Raw genomic sequence first — 24,585 nt, forward strand, 5'->3', positions numbered from 1 at the left:
GGCGCGCATGTCCGGCGGCGCTGGGATGTTCGCCTGGAACAGGAGCCAAGACACCTGTTCGCGCAGCGAGCGGCGGCCGAAGCCGTTGGCCGCCGCCTCATCTCCGGGGAATCGCTCGGCCATCGGGAGAGGGAGGGCTCGACGGTGGCGCTCGGGAGAGGGAGGGCTCGGCGGCGGCTCTCGGGAGAGGTAGAGCTCGGCGGCTAGGGTTAGGGCTGGTGTGGCCAGAGGCGAGGGAGGCCACCGGCTTATATAGCCGCGCCGCGCCCGTGTGTACGCGTGCGAGGGAGGGGAGGCGTCGGCGCGCCGCCCCGTGACGCGCCGCCCGTGAGGAATCAATGATAAGGCTGACCGGCGGCAGCCTTGCCTTTGATTTCCCGCGGGAAACCGAGGCGTTGGGGGGAAGACGACGCGCGGTGTCGCTGACGCGCCGGGCCCGCGGCTCTTTCGCGCCAAAACCGCTCGCCCCGGTGCCCCCGAACGCCCCCCAGCGTGCCGGGTTCGACCTGGGTCCGCCGGCGCTAATTTCGGCCCAGGCTGACGAAAATCGGACTCCTGGGACGCGACTGGGCCGATTTTTCAGCGCCGGCACAAAAAAATCGTCTGGAAAGGCCTTTCTGAAGGGCGCGGCTGAAGATGCTCTTACATACACAAGCATGCACACAAAGCAAGGAAACAACGCACTCACGCACAGCGAAACGCGTGTGGAGTCTGTTCACGGATTCAACGGACAGCATGACGTGGAAGAGTAGGATTGGAAGATATGAAGAGGGATGGGCCCCACCCTGGTGAAATTCAGGGGATAGAAAATTAATTGAAAGGTCTGATAAAACACACTTAAACAGCTCGTGAGTCTAGGATTATCGCGTGCACACACAACGAACCCATGCTACAAGTGTTACCGGAGGCCCAAATATGCTGATGTATAGAGTCGACAGAAAGCAAAAAGAAGAAGAGAAAAACAGTTAGAAAGCAACAAAAAAAACAGTTGCCACACAAATGATAAAACCGGAAAAAATTCCATTGTGTCAATTTGCTCTTATTAATTTACAATTATTACACTAATCAGGAAATAGGTGTATCTAAACATATTTTAGTTCTTGATACATACATTTTTATCTATTTCTACGATAAATAAATCCAGACAGAGAGAGTAATTATTTTCACAGGTATATTAATATATTAGTATGCCAATTTTTCAATTAAAATTATTATCTTAATGCCATTCAGGCTTAGTTCAGGCTTTCAGGCCGGGCTTTGGGCAGAAAAGTTGAGCCCAAGCCTCACACGAATGCCGGGCTTTCGGGCAATCAGGCCGGCCTGCCCATGCACAGGTCTATTTCTGCTCATACAAAATGAACGAACGATCAACACGTCCTGTAAAGACTCGACGTCACAGCAAAGGAAATAAACATCAACACGCCATTTTTCATCGATACTTGCATTTTAAGTCTGGTAGCAATACACTATGCTCACCCTTGAGGTCACACACAAAATACTGTTACAGAGTGTACATTAACCAATAGGCACCGCAGCACCATCCACCTCAACATATTATTTCTTCTGAACTTTCCTGGAGCACAGGATCCTTTATTTCAATATCGACGCTTCGCTGTTTACGTTTCTCAGATGGCAGGTCTTTATGATAATGTGATGTATACGTAAACATACGAGCTTGAGGCTTCGAAAAGTGTACGGATACCATATGAGCTCGGGACTTCAGTAAGTGTACAAATACCAGGGCCAATAGTTGAATCCCTCTGACAATAAGATACATGGACAGAATTCTGGTGCGTATTAGCAGACATCAGGATGGAAAGCTTATCAGCAAACATCAGGGTGGAAACGCCCGGGCATTGAACTGTTCTGCTGAGCCTGCTGTAGATGCATCCTAAGTGCATAATTATTGATCTGCAATGACAGGCGGTTCGCAAAAGATAAATTAAAACCCAACCCTTGGTGTGAAATGGATAGCTAAGAACCAAAGAAGCAAGGTCTGGAGATAACCTCGAGAGTCTTTAGTTGTTCCTGATACTGCAAAATCAATTGCTTTAGGTTGTGAACCTCCTGTGTCTTATCATCAAACTCTTTTTGGCGCTCATGTTGGATTGCAACCCCCCGCTTCAGAACAGCATTCTCTCGAAGAGCTATTGCTAATTGCTCCTTTAGCATCGTATTTTCCTATGGGCAAGTGAAAACATTAAGCCCTAGAGATAAATCATGAATATTATGCGAGTGTATTCATAGTACCTTGTGCAAGTTTTGCACTGCCTCGGCTCCTGTCCGCTCCATGATGGACTTTTCAATAACCTCCAAAGCTCTTGATGCACGAGCCCGTGCATCATTTATGTCAGAGGCGCTCATCATCTCTCTAACAAATAGCTCAACCCATTCAGAGCTATGGTGATTTGTCTGACAATTATCTGTTGCAGGTGGATTTCCACTAATAGCATCCAATTGGCCATTACCTGTCCAACATTGAAAATTGTTTCCATTAATATAAAAAGGGATACATGATTCATAAAGATGTAGCGATATAAGTAGGCTGCCAACCAATAGACATCGTGGAAGTAATAAAAGCTTAACACCTCTGTACACTAATATAAGACGTTTTTGCAGGAGTACAAAAGATGCCATATAATACCAATTGAAAATTGAGTAGCATAGATTATGCAGTATACATGAAGTACAAGGCATGCAGTCTATTTCAAATAACCACAATGTGCATGATAGACATGACAGAACAAACATTAAAATGTCTTTTACACGGGAGACAAATACATGAAAATTGCATGCAGACTATGATAATGCTAACCATTGTTGCAAAACACCAAGCAGAACAATTAAGGAATTCAGGGAAAGATGATTATTGATCACACTGACTACCATTGTTGCAAAACACCAAGCAGAACGATCAAGGAATTTAGGGAAAGATGTTTATTTGATCAGACTGACTACCATTGTTGCAAAACATCAAGCAGAACAATTAAGCATACTGTTTCACTTATCGAACAAGATTTTATCAATAAATAAACATGTTAAATGCGATGAATTTTGCTTGAATGTCTAGCATGCAACCACCTTCTGATGTAAATTCAATCAGCATACCTTCAGCCGATAACTTAAGGGCTGTTGACAGGCCATTCTCCGGTTCACTAACAGCAGCTGAAAAGATAGCCTCAGCTGACTCCAGGCGCAGGTCATTCAAACTCCTTATTGCAAAATCCAAATCATCTCCAGATGCTTCAAGAGCTCTTTCAAGCAACTGGAATCATTATGATAAGCAATATCAATATCATATCGCTACAATAAGAAATCACTATTTAATCACAAAAACATTCTAACCATGCCAGTCTAAAATGAAAACCACAAGTTCCAACACAAGATTCCCAACTTCATAGAGCAAAAAATACTAACCAGGGAAATACACTTGTCACAATGGAAGCATGAGAGCAGGTGTAGATAAATAGAAAAGAATGATAAGGAAATTTCTATGAATGGCACATTTACATGAAGGCTGCAGCAATATTGAGAATTAATGGGGGGAAATGCCAGCTGTTCAGGCACAAATACATACACACTGCTTACAAAGGTTTGCCATGCTAAAAAAAGGATGGGTAAGCAATTACCAAACAGCTAGTTTTATTATAGTTGGTAAGGTGTAAAAAAATATCTCAATTAGAGTAAGATAAATACATAGTTCAATAAAAGAAACTAAAATAATGGAATGACAGTTTCCAGCAAACATCTGCATATAACAAAATAATTGAAAGTGTCTTTATTGAAATAATCTAGCAAAACACTTCTCATATATGTAGCAGCAGTTGCGTTCGACTTTGAAGTACAGGGAAAGGTTACGGAACGTTGGTTCTATATAAGTCTATTGGAACTGGCTCTCTATCCATAGAATCTCATCAATCATCCAGAGGCTGCCAATCTACCTTATAGATGGATCAATAAATGTTTAGATTTCTGTGATTATTTTTTGCGCGGAATTGTTGGAAGATCAACAACGTATTGCACAGAATCCCCTTTTTCTAGAGAGAGTTGAAGGAGTAGGTTTTATTATCAGATAAGAGGCAGTAAATTAGGGCTTATCAGGACCAACGTTACGAGCTTCTGGAATACAATGGGATCTTCGTAAACTAGATCCTTATGAGTCTTACAACCACTTTGATTGGAAAGTCTGGTGTCAAAAAGAAGGGGATTTGTTAGCTCGCTATTTAGTACTCCCTCCGTCCCAAAATAGGTGACTCAACTTTGTACTAACTTTAGTACAAAGTTGAGTCACTTATTTGGGACGGAGGGAGTACGAGTTAGTGAAAAGAGGGAAAACATATATGGGACATAATAGAGAAGCATCTCCCGACAACTACGAAGAAATGACAAATCCCAACTACATATATATAAGAACCGAAACTGCTCAGAGCATTATATGCGCAAAAAATAGTGACATTTAGCATTACCTGAAATGCAATACGCAAAGAAGGGATATCCGAGGTACTGAGTAAATGCTCAAAATGTCAAATTTTGTGATGGGAAGTCCTAGCAAGATGTAAACTAGTTAAAGGTAGACACAATATTGTCACAACACATCCTGAAAGAGAAACCTCCTAATTGACAATAGAAGGCTATCATTAGATTGCTTGATAATCATCCAAACCATGATACATGACTCGCAATTTGCCGGGTCCATGATCCAGGTTTGGAGGAGATTCACCACTTCATACAAGTAGGCTCCTCAGGGTTGGTAATACCTCCTCGGCTCACTAATCAGAGATGTGGTTCACGAAGAAGATATTTGCACCTCATCACGAAGATCTGGTTGCTGCTCCTCCCCTCCTCCCCTGATTGCTGGCTTGCTGCTGCTCCTCATGTCGACTAGTCGACCATGAGTCTAGACTAGTCACAACTAGTCAAGAGTTGCTACCCCAGAATGACTCGTCGACCATTGGTTTCAGCGCGACGTGGAATCAGATCCGACATGACGGCATCCCTCTCTCGGTTAGTTCTCTTGGTTTTCTTTGTTCATTAGCAGCTGGTTTCTCATCCAGCCCTTAGGAAATAAGATTGTGGTCCAACTGTGAACCAGATCACTCGACCGAAATAGAGGTTTGACAATGGTTTAAGGGAATCTGATAAATATGATCCAAAGTATTATCGATTAGTTGATTCATATTTCATCACCAAATAAGTCAGGTAACATTCATCAAAGCTTTGCCCTATTTCTTTCTTTCTTTATTGTGAGGAAAAGGTGAGATCTATTGCATCACGATAGGTTTACATTCAGCATCCAATAGCTGGACAAAACTCAGTCCATGGTCCCAAAGTGAAAGCACAGAAAGCCGCAGACTAAATTGAGCTAACTCATGCCGCTTTTTGTTTATTTTTCTCTTTGTTTGCCTGCACCTTCTGGTGCGGTTTGTACAGTTTGCCTGTCAGCCGCCCCTTCTGAATAAATTGTGTACTTCTCCTGTGTTTCTTCAAAAAAAATTGAGCTAACTCATGAGCTGCCCTATTTTGATCCCTATTGAAGTGGGTGATTTTATATTCTTCAAACTGGCGCACTAAGCTCTTCACCTCTTCTAGTGAACAGTCTCTTTGTAACTAATTACCCATTTCATCAAGATAGCACTTGAGTAGCTATAGCCTAAACAGCTTTGCGTCAAATGCTTTCCACATCAAGTTTAAGCAAAGGTCCGCCGTAAGGGCATCCCCAATCGGTGGTAGTGGAGGATAAATTATCCTCAGCCGCACCGCGCCTCCCTATATTTACTCCACCGCTCGGCGGATGAGTAAAAATTCTCCTCTCCTCCTCTGCCTCCCCTGCCCCACTCCCGCACTGCATCTACGCTGGCACCGCCCCTCCCACCCCCCCCCCCCCCCCTGCCGGCCACCGCCAGCCACCGTAGGCTCCGCCGCGGTCCTTGACCACCCGGATCTGTGCCTCCTCGTCCCGTTGCCAGCGCACAACCGGTAGATCTGCGGCTGCCGCCACCGCCGCCGGATTTGGCGCTTCCGGCCGCCGGCGACTGCGCCTTGCCATGGATTGGCCGGGTACCGGACCACACAGCCCCGGCAACGCCTCCGCGCCGCATGCAGGTATTGACTCCGCCTCTCGCCGCTCAGATCTCTCCCGTCGGCAGTTCACCGGATACTCGGTTATTTTTAGGGGGTAGAAATGCCCTAACTTCACAACAAAAGGACCCGGTTTCAGCATCCAACACCATAGCATTTGGAGAATTAGAAATATCACAAATCTACCAAAGCAACAGAGAATCTTCACATCCAGGTTTCCAAACACCAACCTCTCCTCACAACAATACTAAGATTAGCCCTATTTCATTCACAGCTCCAGGCACAGCAGAATCCAACCACAGAGCACAAAATTCACATGAAAAGAGTCCCCTTCGTGCGTCCAACGCCAATTCCTACAAAATAAATCTCTCTTGGCAACTAAATTAATTAGACAAACGAGGGCGGCAGACCTGGGGATCCATGTGAGGGAAGAGGGAGCGAAGGTGGTGGAGCAGCGCCTCCCGCCGGTGGGCCGCGGCGGCGTCGTCGAAGGCGCGGGTCGGGGAGCAGCGGGCCCGCTTGGAAGGGTGGTGGTGGGGAGGGGAAGGCGGAGAGGAAGGGATGAGCTCGTCGGCGAAGATGGAGGACCTCTTGCCGCACACTACGGCAGACATGGTGGCCCCCGCCGCCTTGCGGCGCCGCCGATCCGTCCGCCGCCGATCGCAGCCGTGCTACTCGCCCCCGCCGCGGGGGTCGCCCACCATCTGGCCCGTCGGGATCCGGCCGGTGGCCCTCTCCTCCAGCGATCCACGGCGGAACAGGGCTCCGGTCTGGGCTCGAGCTAAGGAGGAGTGCGCGGTCTGGTTCCTGGTGGTGGAGGCGGCTGCGTCGCTTGCGAGATTGCGAAATGGTTTGGTTTGGTTTGGTTTGGTGCTTTACTTCGGTCGTTGGGTGGGTCTGTTTTGGTTTGGTTAACCAAGTTAGTGCTAGCTTTGTTTTGTTTTTTTTTTTGGCTTGTTAGTGCTAGCTTTGTTGCTAGAATGCCTCTCGTCTGGCGATCAAGCTTTTGGTTTCGGAGATTGACAGAAAATAACAGCGGGCGGCCTCGCCTTTTTAGGGATTTCTTAATGCATAGGATGGCGGTTTGGATCTAAGATTACACAAGTGTCCTCCTAGGTATCGATCAAAGGGTTTTGTTGCCAATCTTACTAGATGAGTTGAAAAAGTTTCAAAGTAGGGACCAGATGTTCATGAAATAGGAAATTTTGTGCATCTGCATGTCAAGCTTGATTTGATGAAATTATTGGTAGGTTTCATTACGGTATCCACATAATAAAAATGAGAGTAATATAGAGTCCAGTATGACAAAATCTCAAAATTTTGTGTGACGTGTGGTTCCATTAGACACATAAGATGGCTTGGGAAGTATAAAGAAGAGGACCTATAGTTGGGTGCTATCACACCCTGAGTTTTGCAGCCTGGACATTAGTGAAAATTAAGGTAATCAAAACTTAAAATAATAAACTCTTCAAGCCTATTTGGTAGTTGTATTCCTTTTTTGGATGTTTTGTAATGGGACACTTCTTACCCAAGTGGGAATGGCGATAGTATGTGTACTATGAGTGCCAGGTATCATGGGCAGATCCTATGTTGGGGTGAAACTTGATAAGAGGCTTGGTTGCGTGTTTGCATCGTATACTTAACGCATGGTGAGTCATGGCTGACACGGTAAACAATCAAGTCTTGTGGGTCCAGCGTGTCAATCTGTTCGAGCAATCATGTCCACAATTATGGACGAGATGGAATAGCCGTCGCTTAACTTGATGTTAACAGTGTTTTGCCAAGTACAAAATAACAATATGATGGACCTACGTAGAATTGTATGGCAATGGGACGTTACCTCAGGTTACCAGATGGACACGTGGCACAAGTTTTACCCAGTCTAGGCCCTCGTCGGGTGAGTAAAAACCCCACTCCTACTTATATGAGATTCTACCATATATTGATTACAGTGCGGGAGTGTAATGGACTATTCGGGGAGTTGAGGATCAAGTCGCTGGCGTTGGAGGTGGACGATCTGGACGGAGAACCCTAATCGGATCTACTAATGAACTAATAAACTATTCTGATTTTCGGAGGAGTCTAAGGTCTCCTCTTGTCTTGAGGGACTGCCTTATATAGGGGTCTTGGTTTGTGGTCGTTGTCCGTCACCTTGATCTTCTTGTTGTGCAAGTCTTGATCTTCTCCATCTTTGGTAGTCGCACAACTCCCCTTAAGGAAACCAGGTTTGCATGTCTAAGGTAACTGGCCTCACAGGCATGAGCCCCTCGTACCATGCACTACAACTCAAGTTACGGTATGCATGGATGAGAATACAATGAAACCACTTCCCCTCGATAACCCCCTATCAATATTTGAAAATGCGGCTGTGGACGTATTGCCCAAGCCGTTTGCCCTATTTGAAGTCGGTGGGCAACTTGCTTGGTGTTGATCAGGCCCGATGAAGTTGTTCCCTCTGTGTGGCCATGTGGGTGGTCTGATCGGCTGCCATGTGGCATACCCTATAGGGGGCCAGCGAATTATGGATGGTGATGTGATACGAATCTCCGTGTTGCATCCCTCATCACCTTGATTCACACCGCACCTTTATGTCTTATTGGTTTGGCTTTCGAGGATGCATGGTGTGTAGGATTTATATTTTATTCCCCGTTCCTTGTTGGGTTACCTTGCTTCCTTCATACTTTGTCCCCAAGTCCTTGAGCCATCCTCCTCATTTCCCTCTCCATACTTCGACATGACCTCCCAGAGCACCGCTCCCGACTTTGCTGTCGTTGAGAGCCCTTAGCACGCAGCCGCCAACTATTGTGCTACATTGTAAGTGCACTTTTGATCATATGGGTGTCCTTACTTGCGTCGGGAGAGGCCAACACTGTCCTTACTTGCGGTTGGTCATCATCTTTGGTTCTCATGGAACTATTCATCATGTTCGAGGAGGAGATGCTGTTGCGAGGGGTGGCCTTCTCAATGGGTGGTCTCCTCACGTCTGAAGGTGCTACAATGGTGGTCCTCCTCGATGACATGCTATGCGTTGTAAATTTTTCATTGTCCCTCCTTTCAGTGTTGCATTCTGTAGAATCATGTTTTACCATCTAACCCCAAATTCAGTGGTCTTTCTTTCTCCATTTTTACACTCGTGTGAGGGTTTTCTTGGGATACTTCTGGATCTGGAATTATGTCATCATCTTTTTTGCGCTTTAGCAAGGTGAACACCAACATGTAAGAACAAGGACATCGTCGAGGTGAAAAAAATCAAGGTGAAAACACATAATTCTTGGAGCCATAATGACACAAAACCATCAACGCGATGGTCATCGTGTCCGATGGGATGACTGCTCCAGGTTAGTCAATTGGATTGTGCATGTGGTTGATCACGACTTCATCAGGGAGATGGAAGTTGTCATCAAAGACCTACGAAACTGGTAGCTGAATGATGTCCATGTCACTGGTGAATTCATCTGCTGATAGATTGCCCCCTCACGGAGTGGGTAGAATCTGTGTAGGTTTATATGGTGGGTTGGACCCCTGTCATGATGGGAACGGTAAGTTGCTCAGTCCTTTCTTCTTGCAATGCACAGATCCCTGATAGGAGGTCCCTTGGGCTAGGGTGAACGAGATGGTCTGCCCTGAAAGATGTCGAAGGACTAGGAACCACAACGCTCCAGAAGCGTCGATCAAGATGGACGCATAAGACAAAGACTGCATCCTTAGGCTAAAGTGAACTTAGCCGTGTGCTTTCTATCCCCTTTGGATTCTTTTCGGTTATTCTCATTTTGTGTTTTGATGAACTCCCAATTGCATTGTTAGAAATGGTATCACATGTTCAAGGATCACAACAATCTTGGGGCATCGGCCTAAGAGGTGGTGTCAGTCGCCAATGCGTCTGCACCAGAGGCACTTGCTACCAATGCCTGGACCGGAGGCACCTTCTCAGAGTGACCTCTATCCAACCATGTCTAGCTTAAACTCAGTAAGCTTTCTTGTTTATTCTTCATAGAGCTGCAATCTAGTTTCTCTCTTTTTGATCGCAGCGATGGAAGGAGGTAATAGCGCCAGGGCGGCTCAAGTGTGACACACACAAGGCTCCAGATTGTCTCTATGTTGATCCCCTATTTTCCTTGTGAAACTCACTTAGTGAGTTTTGATGGTGCCTTATCTTTATTGCAGCTTGTTGGAGGATGCTTTGCTTGGTAGCATGGTGGGTTGTGTCGCCACTGGCACCACCCCTCTAAGAGCGAGTTTAAAGGCCACAAGCCATGATACCTTTGTCAGCGGATGAGCCCCCCAGAAATGAAGCTCTAGTTGTCAGTCCTTCACCCGTCGCGAGGTTGTGGGCTATCAAGTCCTACCTCTAGGAGGCAATTAAGGCCATGCAGGTTTGTCTTACTCGTCATTTACCTTCTTTGCTTTCTGGATTCTGCTTTACTTTGGATGAGTAGATTTTTGGTCCGTATAGGGTGTTGCTGACCCTCACAACGAGGGTTTGAACACCTCTGCCTTGGAGCAGCCCAAGCCTATTTAGCGGGTGAATCTCTGCGTGCCTGGCTTGTGCCCAAGTGGAGGAGCGTGCCAAGTTTGCAGCTTGAGGTGGACACGATGGTCAAAAAGTCGAAAGAGCTCGCGCTCCATGAGCGAGGCATTAGGAGAAGGCGGAGTCAGTCTGCAATGACCTCCAAGCATCTGTGGAAAATATGGGGGAGGAGGCTGAGTGGCTTCGTGATAAGTTATGCAAGCTCAAGGAGTTTATCCATGAGGAACAAACCTTGAACTTGCAAGTCCTTGTCAACCCTGGATGCATGTTATCGATGATTAGGGTTCCCTTCCCATCAATAAGCATGTTATTGGGTGAGTTGTGGTTAGGGATGAAATAAAGTTGAACCCAGAGCTAGCTGGCTCTCCCCAAAATGCATTGAGGCGCATCATTTGACTGGACATCTAGGGATAAAGCATTGTTTCTATGCGTGTTGCATGAGCGGTACCTAAGTGAGTTGTACCAACTCATAATACTAGATATGACCCAAAACTAATAGGGGTCAAGATCGTCCGGTGAGACGATTGGGGATAAGCCTCGATCACTAGCTAAGTCTGAGCATACACTAAAGGAGATACCGGATATTCCCAACCGGGTTATTCATCTGGTGAAGTGTCTGCCACCATTTGATGTTTCTTCCGCCACAACTCTGATGATGATGTTGGATAAGAATGTTGCTCCAGATGCCATCTCCACATAGATGCTAGCTTCTGCCCCTATGAGGACATAAAGGAGTAAGATAGTGGCATGATGGGAGAAAGATGCCACGGTCTTTGTTAAGGTCCAAGGTTTTAGTGCCATAACTTGGGCCTCTTTGGAGTCTTTGAGGCCATTGTATTGATCCTTTCGTAGTGTGCGCTTTGTCATTTCCTTTTTTGTTGTATGAAATATAAACACGTTAGTTCTAAAATCATTTGCTTGTTGTGTTGGAGTCGCTTTGGCTGTGTCCTACTAGGGAGTAAATTGCATAAAACCACCACTTTAAGAGCTAGATTTGCAAAAATCACTAGGGTACAGTTTCTCTGCAGAAAGCACCACGTCTTGCGTAATTCTTTTGCAAAAATCATTGATCGGCGGATCTGGGTCGTTTAAGAGCGTTTATGACAGATGGGGCCCGTTTTCTGCCTACGTGGCATACTTGTTCAGGTTTAATGCAAAAACACCCTCCTACATTTTCCCCACTACGTCTCAGGCCCTCCAACCACGCCCTCGCTCCATCCGCAGCCGGGAGACGAGCTCGGCGCCGCCCCTCCCTCCCCGGGCCGCTGCCGTCGTGCCCCCCTCCCCCAACACCCACGAGAGACGAGCTTGCTCTCGATTTTGAATAGGCTGGAGACTAGGGGCAAGGTGGCGTTGAGCACGACCCCGCCTGTGAGGATGGTGGTCGCGGCTGTCGCAGCGAGGGAGGAGACGGCGTTGAAGGCGAGGACGACGCGCACGACGGCAGTGAGCTGATGGCCGTGGCCGCTGCGGGGCGGGTCGACGAACGGGATGGAAGGAGCGCTGGCAGGGCAAGGGAGGAAGTGCCCCCCGCGCCGCGACCGTCTCGGTCGTCGAGCACGGCGCGCGAGCGGCCGAGGGACGACGGTGACCGGGGCGATGACAAGACGTGGTGGACCGCGAGGCGGGAGAGGAGGCGGCGCCGGTGGAGGAGGTTGACGCGGGCGGCGATGGCGTTGCAGGCGTCCAGGAGCGTGACGCCGGCGTCGAGGTGCGCGGTGACGGCGACGGTGTCCTTCCCGTCCCCGGGCCCGGCGGCGAGCGCGGGCACGGCGTCCGCGAGGGTGGCCGCGAGGAGGCCTGCCAGGCGCGCGAGGAGGAGGGTGGCCCCGATCCAGATCCTCGCCGGGGAGTAGTTGTCCACCGCGGAGGAGGAGCGCTGGGTCTAATTGCGTTTTTCAATTTTGATTTAGGGGTGTCTATGTAAAATTGTAGGGTCTAGTTTGTAATTTTAGATTGAAAACCATCCGGCACAAAAAGTTACGCCACGTAGGCAGAAAACGGGCCCCATCTGTCATAAACGCTCTTAAGCGACTCAGATCCGCCGATCAGTGGTTTTTGCAAAAGAATTACGCAAGACGTGGTGCTTTCTGCAGAGAAACTGTACCCTAGTGATTTTCGCAAACCTAGCCCTCAAAGTGGTGGTTTTATGCAATTTACTCCCTACTAGGATCTTTGGTTTTCATGTTGGTAAGTTTGATGTGCAACATGTAAATATGTTGGTGAAAAACCGTTTGATACTTGTGCTGGAGCAAGTTTAGTCTTTTCCTACTAGGAACAATTGGTCTTTTTTGCGGTGTGGCCTTTGGATTGTTATTCAAAACCGTTCATTGTTATGTTGAGCGTTTTGCTCGCATGCATAGAATCGGTTAGTCATTCTCATAATATATTGTGTTATATGGTGGGACAACAAAATGTGTGTTTAATGGCACAATCGAGCCTCCCGAGCTCCGTTTCGACCCTCACTAGATCCTCGGGTGAGGCGCCCGAAGTCCCACGACTCGTTGAATCAAGATCCCACCATTCAAGTGGGGACCATTACTTCCCTATGTCCCTTTGTACTTGCGACATCGAAGACCTTTGCAATCCCAGCATCATTCTGAACCAACCTAGATACTAGGGTGGGGCGTGCAAGCTCTCGAGCACTTTCGAAAGGCACCGAGGTATGTATGTGTCATGATCGACTAGTTGTAAGCCTAGCTAAGTGAGTAGTGAACGTGCTCGATTCATTTCAGGTATACTAGTCCCAAATTGCATGTATGAGCTTGGCAGGAAACTTGTGTGTGCAGCCAATATAGAGAAAAACCATGAATAATATAGAGAAAACCATGAATATCATATGACTAATATAAACTAACATTATAAAAGTAACGAATGCATATAAAGATGTAAATGTAATAGTTGGGTGAAGCCCTGGGTCATCGTGCTAGTAATCGTAGAGTGTGTGACAGACCGTGACCGAGTTACCTATTCGAAATCTTACGTCTTCTTTTGCATAGTGGGTTCGATGGTGGAGGCTAGGGGTGGTGTCATGGTACTCCTTAGCTTCATCCTCCATGTATACAATGGCATCAATCTCCTTCTATGTCGAGGGATTCTGGTGCATACATGGTGGGTTGACCGGACACCTCCGCATTCCCTTGCATTGCTTGGCGTGTTGGTTGCCAACTCGTAGCTCTAGCAATCGAATTTGCTGCCCAAACAACCATAAGTGGTTGTTTAGTTTTTTTCTAACTAACTTGATGATATTTAGAACTGATTCTCGTAAAACCCAAAAACCAAGTTTTTGGAAAACAACTATTACATATATTTGAATAAATGTGTTTATGTTATCCTCAACAACCTTGATCCTACTACTTAGGCCAATCCATTTTCCACATCTGACAACCTACATCAACATAAAGTCAAACATGGTTATCTACAAATCAGTTCAAGTTTTTTTTTAATCCAAGCATGATATTTTTGTAAACGTATACCTGATCAGATTATTAACAAAAAAATCTTCTTAAAACAAGCTTTACTAAAATTGGTTGATATTATCCAAACAACCAGCTAGAGTGCACTTTAAAAATGTTAAAGGTTACGGAGACAATGTGCAAACTCAAATTCTTCCTTTACATGTAGCATTTATATTTCATCTCTCCCATTTCTTCTATGTGTTTGCATGCTTCCATAATTTGAACATCTACTCCATCCATCCCAAATTAACTGTCTTGGACTTGGTACAACTTTGTACTAAAGTTGTACTAAGTCTAAGACACTTATTTTGGGATGGAGGAGGTATTTGGCTAAGAACATTTGCTCTCCTATAAGAACAACACACACTACTCCCACTAATTGTTCATTGGTGCCTCCATGTTGTACAGAAGTTATCGAAGTGAAGAGCTCGTTATGTGGATCCATCGTCAGGTATTAACCTATTGACTTACTGTTAATTACTACAACGAAGAAATCACCATTGGAAGAAACCACTATTTCAATATCGTCATGCGGCAAGTTAGATTGCCTTCTCCTAACCCTTTTTTTCACATGGCAGAAGCATGAACTCTGTGTCTCTCCCTCTCGCTTCGTGGTCTCAAATCCCTGATGACATAACTTGGAACATCCTCGTGCTGGTTTCACCACATCCTGTCACCATTGCAAGGATAGCAGCCGTGTGCAGGACATGGCGCTCCATTGTCAGGACTAGCAAGTTCCTGAGGTGGCTGATGGAGCATCACGGAGTAACACCACTCATGGGTTTTTTCACCAACGTCTCTAGCTCAGATCGTTTCCTCCCTTTTGATCAGCATCTAGGTGTTGTTGGTGTCCCTCGATTCACCCTGCCCATCTTGTATCCAGACAACCGCCTCCCCACTCTCTCCACGAGCCACTGGGAGGTTCTTGCTTGCCGCCATGGTAAGGTTTTGCTGCTTGGAGGGGCCTCACCTATGCTCTTAGTATGGGATCCAATCACTGGCGAGCAGACATTAACACGCACCCACACTGAACTGACCTACGTCCACGGCACAGTGGTATGTGTCGCCCACCACCACCATGGAAACTGTCACTCTTCGCCGTGGGTTGTTGTCTGGATTGTGAGCACCGGCCGCGAAATCAAGGTAAGAAGGTGGTCGTCGGTAACCCAATCTTGGAATATCTCGCAAGCTCGTGTTTGGTTCGACGGCCTGGTTGATTTCCGCCCAAGCACGTTGATCGGTGATGTTTTGTATTGGCATTTGACCAATAACTTCCTCATTGCCTTCGATATGGCTGAGAATCTGCTCCACCCTATCGAGTTGCCCGAAGCAATGGCATCTCCTAAATTCCGACGCCACGTTCACGTTGTGCCATTAGACGGTGATGTTCTTGGCTTGGCAGTTCTGAACACTTCAGTGCTCGAGATTTGGTCCAGGGTTGGAGGCATCAGTGAAGGATCTTCCTGGGCCATGAACTATACCATCCCTTTGCTTTCCATCATACCCATCCAAGATGATCACATCATAAATCATCATAGGCCACAAGGCCGAATTGTGTGTGTCATGGAGGACAGGAAAGTTATCCTCATTCGTGCTGCTGACGGGGTATATGAAGTTGATTATCAAAGGAAGACATCCACCAAGATCATGGGAGAAACACCACGGGGGACTATGTTTGCATATGAGAGCTTCTACATTGCAGGTTTACTCACATCATTAGATAATTTCCTTACTACAGACTATGGATATAATATTTCTTTTTGGCCTGATTAATAGATTGCTAGTTTACATTTTTGGTGATCCCCATCGTGCATCAGGTGTCGCTGGTGTCGACGAGCCATGAAGAAAACCATCCTATGAGGAAAGCAGGACCCCGACATTACCCCGCCGCACACCTGTGTTCTAGTGGAAATCTAGGAGGACTCTCTTTTATCAAAACAAAAGAGAAAACAGTGTATTGATTACTTTCATTTGTTCAATCCCTTCTTTCAATCATGGTGTGCACATCTTATTTCAGTATTCTGTTTTGAAGCCATTTGAACCATGTCATCAATGTACTCTGTTGTATTAGACATCAATAATGTAGGAGTGGAATACTTCTATATGGAAAGCACGTGACTTACTTTTATGTCGTGACGACATAATTTGTTTTGAATAAGCGGCATTGTTATATCGGCTCAATAGGCATTGTTCACTTGGTTGATAAGGACTTTTATTAGTGAATTATAGTCATTTTACTAGGGAGAAACCAGTTTTGAAAACAAATGGGAAAACATTCTCCCGCAACGATGCCTTTTGTTTTAGTGTACCACAATTAGAAATATTGTACATGTTCTTCCACATATGAGTATTTTTATCTTATGTTAGTGAGGCTACACTATCCCCTAGTATAGTAACTCTTGATTTTGACCCATCTCCTAGTACAATAACTCAATTTCAAGTGATATGGCATTCGGTTATGACTGAACAATTCTACATATCACACTTTTAGGGGAGGACATCTATGCCCCCGCCCATGCCTCACACCACCGCACCAGAATCAACAAACGACACACCATTTGCTTTCTCATAAAGCTATACTAGTTATCTATACCTTTTGTTTCGTGGACATATCAATTGAGTCTAACCGTCAAGTAAAGCATAAGAGATATCTTCCTAATCTTAGAAACAAACAGACTATCTAGAATTAGTTACAACTTTAGAAATGAATGACTGGGTGATGTTTGATTTGCTCTCTCACCAACAGACTATCGACCATCAGCCGCAAAAAAACTGGACTATCGACCATAACACACATTCTCTGACATGAAAATGTCTTTGTACCAACCCCCCTTCCCGGTCTCAAAAGCTTGGTACGAAATTCACATCCGTAAACAGGTATGACAAAATAACAACCATGAAAAATCATAATAAAATTTTTATTGCACTCATGTTTCACATTGAAAGTGATGCTAGATGTACAAAAATAAAATAAATACCAAACTAAAATGTAATACAGAAAACAAGGCTATTCACTTCTTCCACATTAAAAGTCATGCTCGGGGGTACACATGCATCCACATTTTCTCGCCACATGTGGACCTAGAGTTGAGTTGAGCTCAAGTCAAAGCTAAAATTAGCGGTTTTGTATTCATGCGTGGGAACTTACCACGCGTGAAACTACCTTAGTGAACCAAATAGATGTGTTTTTATATTCTTTGTGTAACGCATGGGGTGCAACATTATTTCCATGAAAAACATGTCGGGGAGGACTGGAGGGGTGGCGATGCCGATGAACTTGTCGTCGCCGCGGCCAAACAGGACCGCGCCGGTGGTCGATGATGTGGCAAGAGCCACACCAACGAGGCAGCTATGGGGCACGACCGGGGTATCCGTTGGGGTTGGGGTTGTGGTAGTGGAGGAAGCAGCCAAATCAAGTCCTTCCTCACCAAGCGGCGTCGAGCGACCAGGTCGTCAAGCTTGGCGGTGTTGGGTCTGATGGCGTTCATGTTGTTGCGGAGGTCGAAATACTCCTTCGCAGATGGATCCATGGCTTCCAGATGTAGATGAGCTTGATAAAGACGCCTAGTCTCCACGAAGTGCGGCAACGCAAGGTGTCGTGGATTTAACACGGTAGATGCCCTTGTGAAAGGATTTAGGTGTAAAGCCATCGCAACGTAGGTTAGCTTGAAGGGGTTGAACGGGACAGAGACACAAGGAGTTTACCCAGGTTCGGCCCCTCTCAACGAGGTAAAAGCCTACGTCCTGCTTCTAGTTGTATTACTTGAATTTCAATTACAAGGGAGCGAATACGCTTAACCTAGCTTTCGATTGATCGTTTCTTGGCCTAAGCCGCCGCCGGGTCTCGCCTTTATATACACAGGTCGAAGCCCGGCAGCTTACAAGAGTCCGAGTCGGATCACACAATGTGACCAGCCCGGTTTCTAAATTGCCTTATCTTAACAGACAAGTCACCATATGGCGGTTCACATGTCTGGGTCTTGGGCTTTCGCCAAGCCCACTCCTATGAGCCGCCATCTTCACACTTCATCTTCTTAGGCCTACTTGGACCTTCTTCATATTAAGCCGCCAACGGTGTAACCCGGCCCCTCCTGAGCGGGTCACACCTCGGAGCTATATCCTCAACATTAGGCTCCAGATTGATTTGAACTTGTTCATGTCAATCTTCAATCTTCATTCAACAACTCCTTTGAATTTTCTTAACTCTTAACCTGACAAGCTTTATATAACCTGCCATAACACAGAGATGACATCACGTTCTAAATTCCAGAAAAAATCTTATGACATCAGAACGGATCTTTGCATTAATCCTTCATTCCGAGAATCGAGGCACCTTTGTTGTTAAGATAATGATCATGCCCCCTTCATTTCCGCGCCTGCCATTTACTGTTCACCTTTTTCCCTTATAAATATCACGGGGGGGTCCTCTTTTTCACTTTTTACCCCTACCCCTTTCTCTTATTCCTCGCGCAACCGAAGCCTCCGGAGCTCCGTCGCCGCAGTCAACCTCCACAGCAACTCTGACCTGGCCGCTGCATCAACCTGATTCTGTCCAGAAAACGCAGCACCCCTCCGTTGTTCATCAGCATTGCCAGGTATTTGTCTTCCCCTGCTTTCAATCTGTACTAGGTTTTTCTCCGTTCATCGGTGCTCGTCGACGTTCATCACGCTTGCCTGTAGTTCTTCCGATACACTGCTTGTTTGGATCTCAATAAAACATAAAAATCGTGCGGGAGCAACTTTTAGTAACTGCCTTTCATCGTAGATCCATTCCTTTATTCCAAGATTCATCTTTCAACATAGTAGTTCATCCTCCATGTTTTAGGTTTAAGAATAACTTTTCTTTTCTGAACTGCCATAGATCCATGAATATAGCTACGATCTGAGAAATCTGTTTATGCAACACTTAGCAGAATTTCTAGCACTTTCATATTCATAAATTGCTGACCCGTCGTACGACACACGACGGCTTATATAAACTTCTTATAACCTACCAGCTTCTGGCCGGCTTAAAACTTGAAAACAGCTCTGCGCTGCAATATTGTATTTACTGTATCTATTTCCTGCTCACAGCTTTGTTACCTCCGGCTCACCATGACTAAGACACCCGTAACTTGTGATTGGATCCCTTCCCAAGTTACTGAAGAAATCCTCAATGAGTATGTGTCCATGGGTGTTTTACCTGCCAAAGAAGTTATTCATTGGCGGGTTCCTGGTCCTGAATGCCCCCTGAACCTCAAGAAGGTGAAGTCATATTTTCACAGATCATCTGCTCCGCGGCTTTTCCCCGCCTGGCTCAAAGTTCTTTCGAGATGTTCTACGCTTTTATAACCTTCATCCTCAAGATATTGGTCCCAATTCTGTCTCTAATATATGCAATTTTCAAGTTTTCTGTGAGGCATATCTTGGCAAAGAACCCTCTATAGATCTGTTCAGAGATCATTATTAGATTAACCGCCAAACTGAGATGCCCGATGGGCTTAGCTATGAACTTGGAGGTGTTTCAATCCAAAGGCGGAGAGATGTGACCTTTCCAGCAGCCGCCCTGCCGAGTCATCCCAAGGACTGGAATTTCACCTGGTTCTATTGCAAAGACACCTCTCCCGAAGGAGAAAACCCCCTTCCGGGTTACCGTCCACATCGTCTTCCTACCAGCGGCCCACTGCCAGGCCGGATGACTGCTATAGAACGTAGTCTTTATTCTTCCACTTTTTCAAAGATCCGGGCCTTCACTGCAAATGGCTTAACTGGAGCCGACCTTGTTCGCTGCTGGGTTTCATGGAGAATTCTGCCTTTAAGCTGCCGCTCCGGCTTAATGTGTGAATATACTGGAAATACCATGGATCCATTGCGTTACAATTCCACGGAGCTGTCTGAAAAGGAGATCAACGAGGCTGTCAAAACACTCCTTGGCAGGTCATTGGGAAATTGCAGCAAAACGGGCCTTGCCCCTTATTATACTCTTAATCCCCAGCCAGCTGTAAGTATCCTTTACTATCGATTTGCCTGATTTCCATCTTACTATTTATATATATCCAGGCCGACTCTCCTTTTTGGAAAAGGAAGATACAAACCACTAGTGCTCCCTCCAAAAGGACCAAAACCACAGGTCGCGGCCCGGGTCATCCCAAGAAGCCTACAGCGCAAGAACAACTTGCACTGGACGACTCAGAGGTAGAACTTGATTCACTTGGTATTTTCTTTATACAACTTATTGATGTTGATTCTCCTCAGGAGGAAACGGAGACAAGCCAAGCGGACGGCGCTGAGGTAATTCTTGTCTCCTCCGACTCAGAAATTTTACCAAGAGAGAAAACGCGGCGGGTTGTCAGAAAAGTACGGTTTTCCCATCCTCTTGCTCACTTAGATCCAAAATTTCTTTTAAAGAAACAACAACACGAGTCTAGGTGGCACACTCGAAACAGCGGCCAAGAAGAACTTATGACCGGCTTACCCAACATGCCGGTTCGCAAACATCGTCACGAGGTGCCTCATAGTCCTACCTCTTCTCTTTCACAAGCCGGTCTTATATGGCAACCGCTTAATTCATCTGACTCGGCATATTAGGATACTTCCCATTCTTCTGGCGACTCAAACGGATCACAGCTACCCACATTTCTGGTTAACCCGGCGTGAGTATTATTACTTGTTGAAAAAATATATTTCCTTTTCATGCTTATCAAATTGAACAATCCTCCTGACAGGGCTAAGGCAAAAACGGGCAAGAAACAAAAAGCTGGCCCTTCAAAGATTGTGGAAGCTTCTGAACAAGAGAATCAGGCACCAAAGGCTAGTGAAGCTCAAACCCAGGAGCTTGAAGACCCTGAGAGCCGGCATGACAACCAACCTCCTCAAGCTGATCTTGTCAATCCTGACTTGGCTGCAGATGTTAATGATGACCCGGCCACCAATCAAGACCCGCCAAGTCCTAAGCCGCCCTCTCCTATCAAACATTCAAACAAGCCTTCTGCTGAAGATCATATTGAAGAGGTAATCATTACTGGAACAGCTTATCAGCCGCCTGGCGTCCCCACAACACTGGCCAAACATTCCACTAAGGAAGAATCAAACCCATCAGACAAAGATAAGCCCAAGCTTGACCTTGAAAACTATTCGAAGCTGAATGCTGGCGAATTGTACTCTGGCTATCTGAGCCGGCTCCACACAAGCCGCGATCTGGAGGCCAGTTTGGTCAACATGATGTGACAGAAGTATGAGGTATGAAATCACCTCCTCCTTTAAGTTTATGCATATACACATATACTTGTCCAGCCCCCCAAGTCTTAATCATAGGAAACAATCATTGACTATGCTTAAGACTTGTAGCAACATATAAATTTAAACTTTTCAGGCCGTAACCTCTTGAAAGTCGGCTTACTTAAACCGTATTAACCATGCTGTGACCAAAAGGTCTCTCAAAATAATCCACTAGAACCCTCAAGGGCCGTCTTATCATAAAAGGATGAGCCGGGTCTTCCATAGAATTTGTAAAGACGCCGGTCGTAGCCCCCAAGGGCCGGTTTATCATAGAAAAGATGAGACGGGTCTATTGTATTATGCTTAAACTGTTATCCATAACCCTCAAGGTCCGGCTTATCAAACAAAGATGAGCCGGGTCTTATACACCAATTTACTCAGAAGATCTTCATCACGCATTAGCCCCCAAGTGCCAAGTATATTGCTTGCAATGTGCTTGGGACTTTAAAATACTCCTCATATCCATGCTAAATAATATTTATTGTCTTTAATGCTTATTTGCAGGATACTTTAAGCTTTAATGACTCGCAGCTGGGCGAGTCAAGAAAAATGCTCAAGCATCAAGAAGCTGAGACACATAAGGTTGAGAACAAGTTGGCACTTAGCTTAGAAGAAAATTAAAAACTCAAGGCCCATTTTAATACTGAAAGAACTGTGTGGGAGCAAGAAAAAACTTCATTGTTGCAAAGGGCAGAAGCCGCTGAGTCTTCCCTGAAGAGTACCACTGCAAAGCTGTCCGGCTTAAAGCAACAAATTTCATAGATGACATCAGCTATCTTTGGTAAGCAATACCTAAGTTGTTAACCTTTCAGAAACTTTTTATTGTGACTCGCCTGGCAACTCATATGTGTTTTTTAACAACAGGCCCCAGGAGCTCCAATCTTGGCCAAGATATGGTCGTAAAGCTGAAAGTCGTGTACGCCCTAGTTGAACAACTGTATATTGGCACTCAACGGACCCTTGTGGCTATATCCAACGGCAAACAGTCGCCGACGCTCATCAAAGATGTGCTAGCTAAACTGTCCATAATGCTCAAGAAACTAGAAGAAATAAAACTTTCATCCGCCCGCTCTGGCGCCATCACCGCTCTTAGTCGTGCGAAAGCATGGCAAGCAGAATTAGACCCGGAAGAGATGGCCACAGGCTGTCCAGGCTTTAAAGAGGATGGGTCTCCTTTTGATCAGGCGGATTTTGCGAGGTGCGTAAAGGAGATGCGTCCCTTGGCGTGCAAGCTGGCTGCAGAAACTGACTTGTCCAAATACCAGCCGGCATATAACATGGAAAATGCGAAGGTCAAGGCGCCGGCTTATGACGCCGTGGATCTCACTCCTCCAACGCGTAAGCATACTTTTGCCCCATCTTGATCCATCCCTGATTATCAATGATGAAGCTATATTTGAAGCCTTAACTGGCATCGACTGGACGTCACCTGAACTCCAGATGGGAGAAGAAGAAGAGTCGGAGCGGGATGACCCGGAGTCATCAACCCTCCGCGAAGAAGACCAGGCGGCTCTCAAATCAGGACATAGACATGCTGTGCTACAAAACAGTTTGCTCCAATTATTCAGGTCCATGGTGGCCTTGTGATACGCTAGGTTTGAAAACAATGATCTGTTATGCCATCGTGCATGTTAGCTTTTAAGTGCTTAAACTGACAATCTGATATTTATGATCCGCCGCTGCGCTTTCTCATAATATCATCATCCTTGTGGGTCAGATCAATATTTTCATATTCCCTGCACACAAGTGGAACAACATATGCCCTAGCGGTTTAAGCCAGGGCGGGTAATAAACCCCAATATAATAGTCTTTGGAAAATTTATATAAAGGGACTAGAGTGAAGGCTATCTGAGCTGAAACATTCTGGCGACTTAAATTCTAAAGCGAGGGCGGGTTAGAAAACCCTAAATATTCATATAGTTATTGAAAGACATACCTGTAGATTGATATCATGGTGATGTTGTGATAATTATAATCCAGAATGGGTATTAACCAGTAGGCATGAAATATCATGATTTTGATTGCTCAAGGAAAATTATCCTAGCAACTTAGAGTCTGCTATCAGGGCGGGTTACCAAACCCAATATGCTCAATTATGAGTCATATAATCAAGGCTGCATGGCCTGAATTGTACCAAACACACTTGAGCAGAAAAATTCTTGAATGGATGCAATCCAAAATATCCAGAAGAAAAGAAATTCAGAAAAATTCAAGTGCTTTCATAGGCCGCACAGCCTTAAAATTCAAGTGCTTTCATGGGCCGCACAGCCGCTAAGATTCAAGTGCTTTCATAGGCCGCACAACCTTAGAGTTGTCCTCGCTCATTGTAAGCCGGCCCTCACATGACAAACCGCCGTTTTAACCTTAACGAGTTCAGGGTCTTAGTTAAAAGATTGACTGTCAAGAGTACAGCGGGTCATTCAGAATTACCTGGTGGAGTAGCATCATGCAGGTCAAACTCGGGATTCAGCATCTAGCCTGGTCACGAGGGTAAGAAAGCTAAACCCGGTGGGTTGGAAGCCCCCAAGTAACCTTATGAACAAATAATAAAGACTCAGATGCTTAGAAATGAAACGACAGAGGCCCTGAATTATCGGGGATGCTTGCTTTATTATATTGATCATAATATATACATTGATAAAAGTATGTACAACACAAGAGCTGGTGGCTCAAGTGTAATAAGGCCGAAGATGAGCAATATTCCAGGGCCGGCGGGTCTCCTCCTCCAACTTACGCGATTCCTTGCATTCTCATATATCAATGAGGTAGTATGACCCGCTATTCAAGTTCTTACTGCCCACAAAGGGTCCTTCCCAAAGTGGGGATAACTTATGCATATCTGTTTAATTTTGGATTAACCGGAGCACCAAGTCGCCTTCTTGAAAGGTTCTGATCTTGACTCTGCGGCTATGGTAGCGACGCAGATCTTGCTGATATATCGCGGAACGAGCCGCCGCAAGGTTACGCTCCTCATCTAGCACATCAAGTGCATCTTGACGTGCTACTCATTAACAGATTCAACGTAAGCCGCCACATGAGGTGAGTCATGACGGATATCGCTTGGAAGAAACACCTCTGCCCCATAGACCATGAAGAAAGGCGTATGGCTTGTTGACCTGTTGGTGATGGTGTTGATACTCCAAAGTACCGAAGGTAATTCCTCAACCCAACAACCCGGTGTTCTCTATAAAGGAACCATAAGCCGAGGCGAGTCATGATGATAAGAGCCTGTTATGATCCCTCTTGATTAGTCACTTCACCGGA

At 45.8% G+C, this 24,585-nt stretch overlaps 2 protein-coding genes across 3 annotated transcripts; one reads left to right on the top strand and one right to left on the bottom strand.

Annotated features, from left to right (window-relative positions):
* Positions 1–1,408: 1,408 nt before the first annotated feature.
* LOC109780025 (uncharacterized) lies at positions 1,409–7,097 on the bottom strand. Its single transcript, XM_020338617.4, has 5 exons — positions 6,489–7,097; positions 3,109–3,265; positions 2,251–2,468; positions 2,008–2,181; positions 1,409–1,911 (listed from the first exon to the last, which is right to left on the bottom strand). Exons 1-5 carry the CDS (start codon positions 6,690–6,692, stop codon positions 1,825–1,827), a joined length of 840 nt encoding a protein of 279 aa, XP_020194206.1. The 5' UTR covers positions 6,693–7,097; the 3' UTR covers positions 1,409–1,824.
* On the top strand, positions 5,884–16,234 carry LOC120966263 (uncharacterized). 2 transcript variants are annotated; one of them, XM_045229781.2, is made up of 4 exons: positions 5,884–6,102; positions 14,473–14,515; positions 14,643–15,766; positions 15,882–16,234. In XM_045229781.2, exons 1-4 carry the CDS (start codon positions 6,045–6,047, stop codon positions 15,905–15,907), a joined length of 1,251 nt encoding a protein of 416 aa, XP_045085716.1. In that variant the 5' UTR covers positions 5,884–6,044; the 3' UTR covers positions 15,908–16,234. The 2 variants fall into 2 exon arrangements, with proteins under 2 accessions (XP_045085716.1, XP_040248124.1); XM_040392190.3 differs by lacking the exon at positions 5,884–6,102 and adding an exon at positions 7,202–10,451.
* The last annotated feature ends 8,351 nt before the right edge of the window (positions 16,235–24,585 follow it).

The sequence above is a fragment of the Aegilops tauschii genome, chromosome 6, assembly GCF_002575655.3.
Source record: "Aegilops tauschii subsp. strangulata cultivar AL8/78 chromosome 6, Aet v6.0, whole genome shotgun sequence".
NCBI classification, from domain to species: domain Eukaryota; kingdom Viridiplantae; phylum Streptophyta; class Magnoliopsida; order Poales; family Poaceae; genus Aegilops; species Aegilops tauschii.

Bases quoted from the DNA above. Each gene is read 5' to 3' on its own strand.
- LOC120966263 (XM_045229781.2), top strand. From the start codon at position 6,045: ATGGATTGGCCGGGTACCGGACCACACAGCCCCGGCAACGCCTCCGCG. The intron at 6,103-14,472 runs GTATTGACTCCG...CATGTTGTACAG, and splicing joins CGCCTCCGCGCCGCATGCAG to AAGTTATCGAAGTGAAGAGC. The intron at 15,767-15,881 runs GTTTACTCACAT...ATCGTGCATCAG, and splicing joins TGAGAGCTTCTACATTGCAG to GTGTCGCTGGTGTCGACGAG.
- LOC109780025 (XM_020338617.4), bottom strand. From the start codon at position 6,692: ATGTCTGCCGTAGTGTGCGGCAAGAGGTCCTCCATCTTCGCCGACGAG. The intron at 3,266-6,488 runs GTCTGCCGCCCT...TAATGATTCCAG, and splicing joins TCCCTCACATGGATCCCCAG to TTGCTTGAAAGAGCTCTTGA. The intron at 2,469-3,108 runs GTATGCTGATTG...AATGTTGGACAG, and splicing joins CCTTAAGTTATCGGCTGAAG to GTAATGGCCAATTGGATGCT.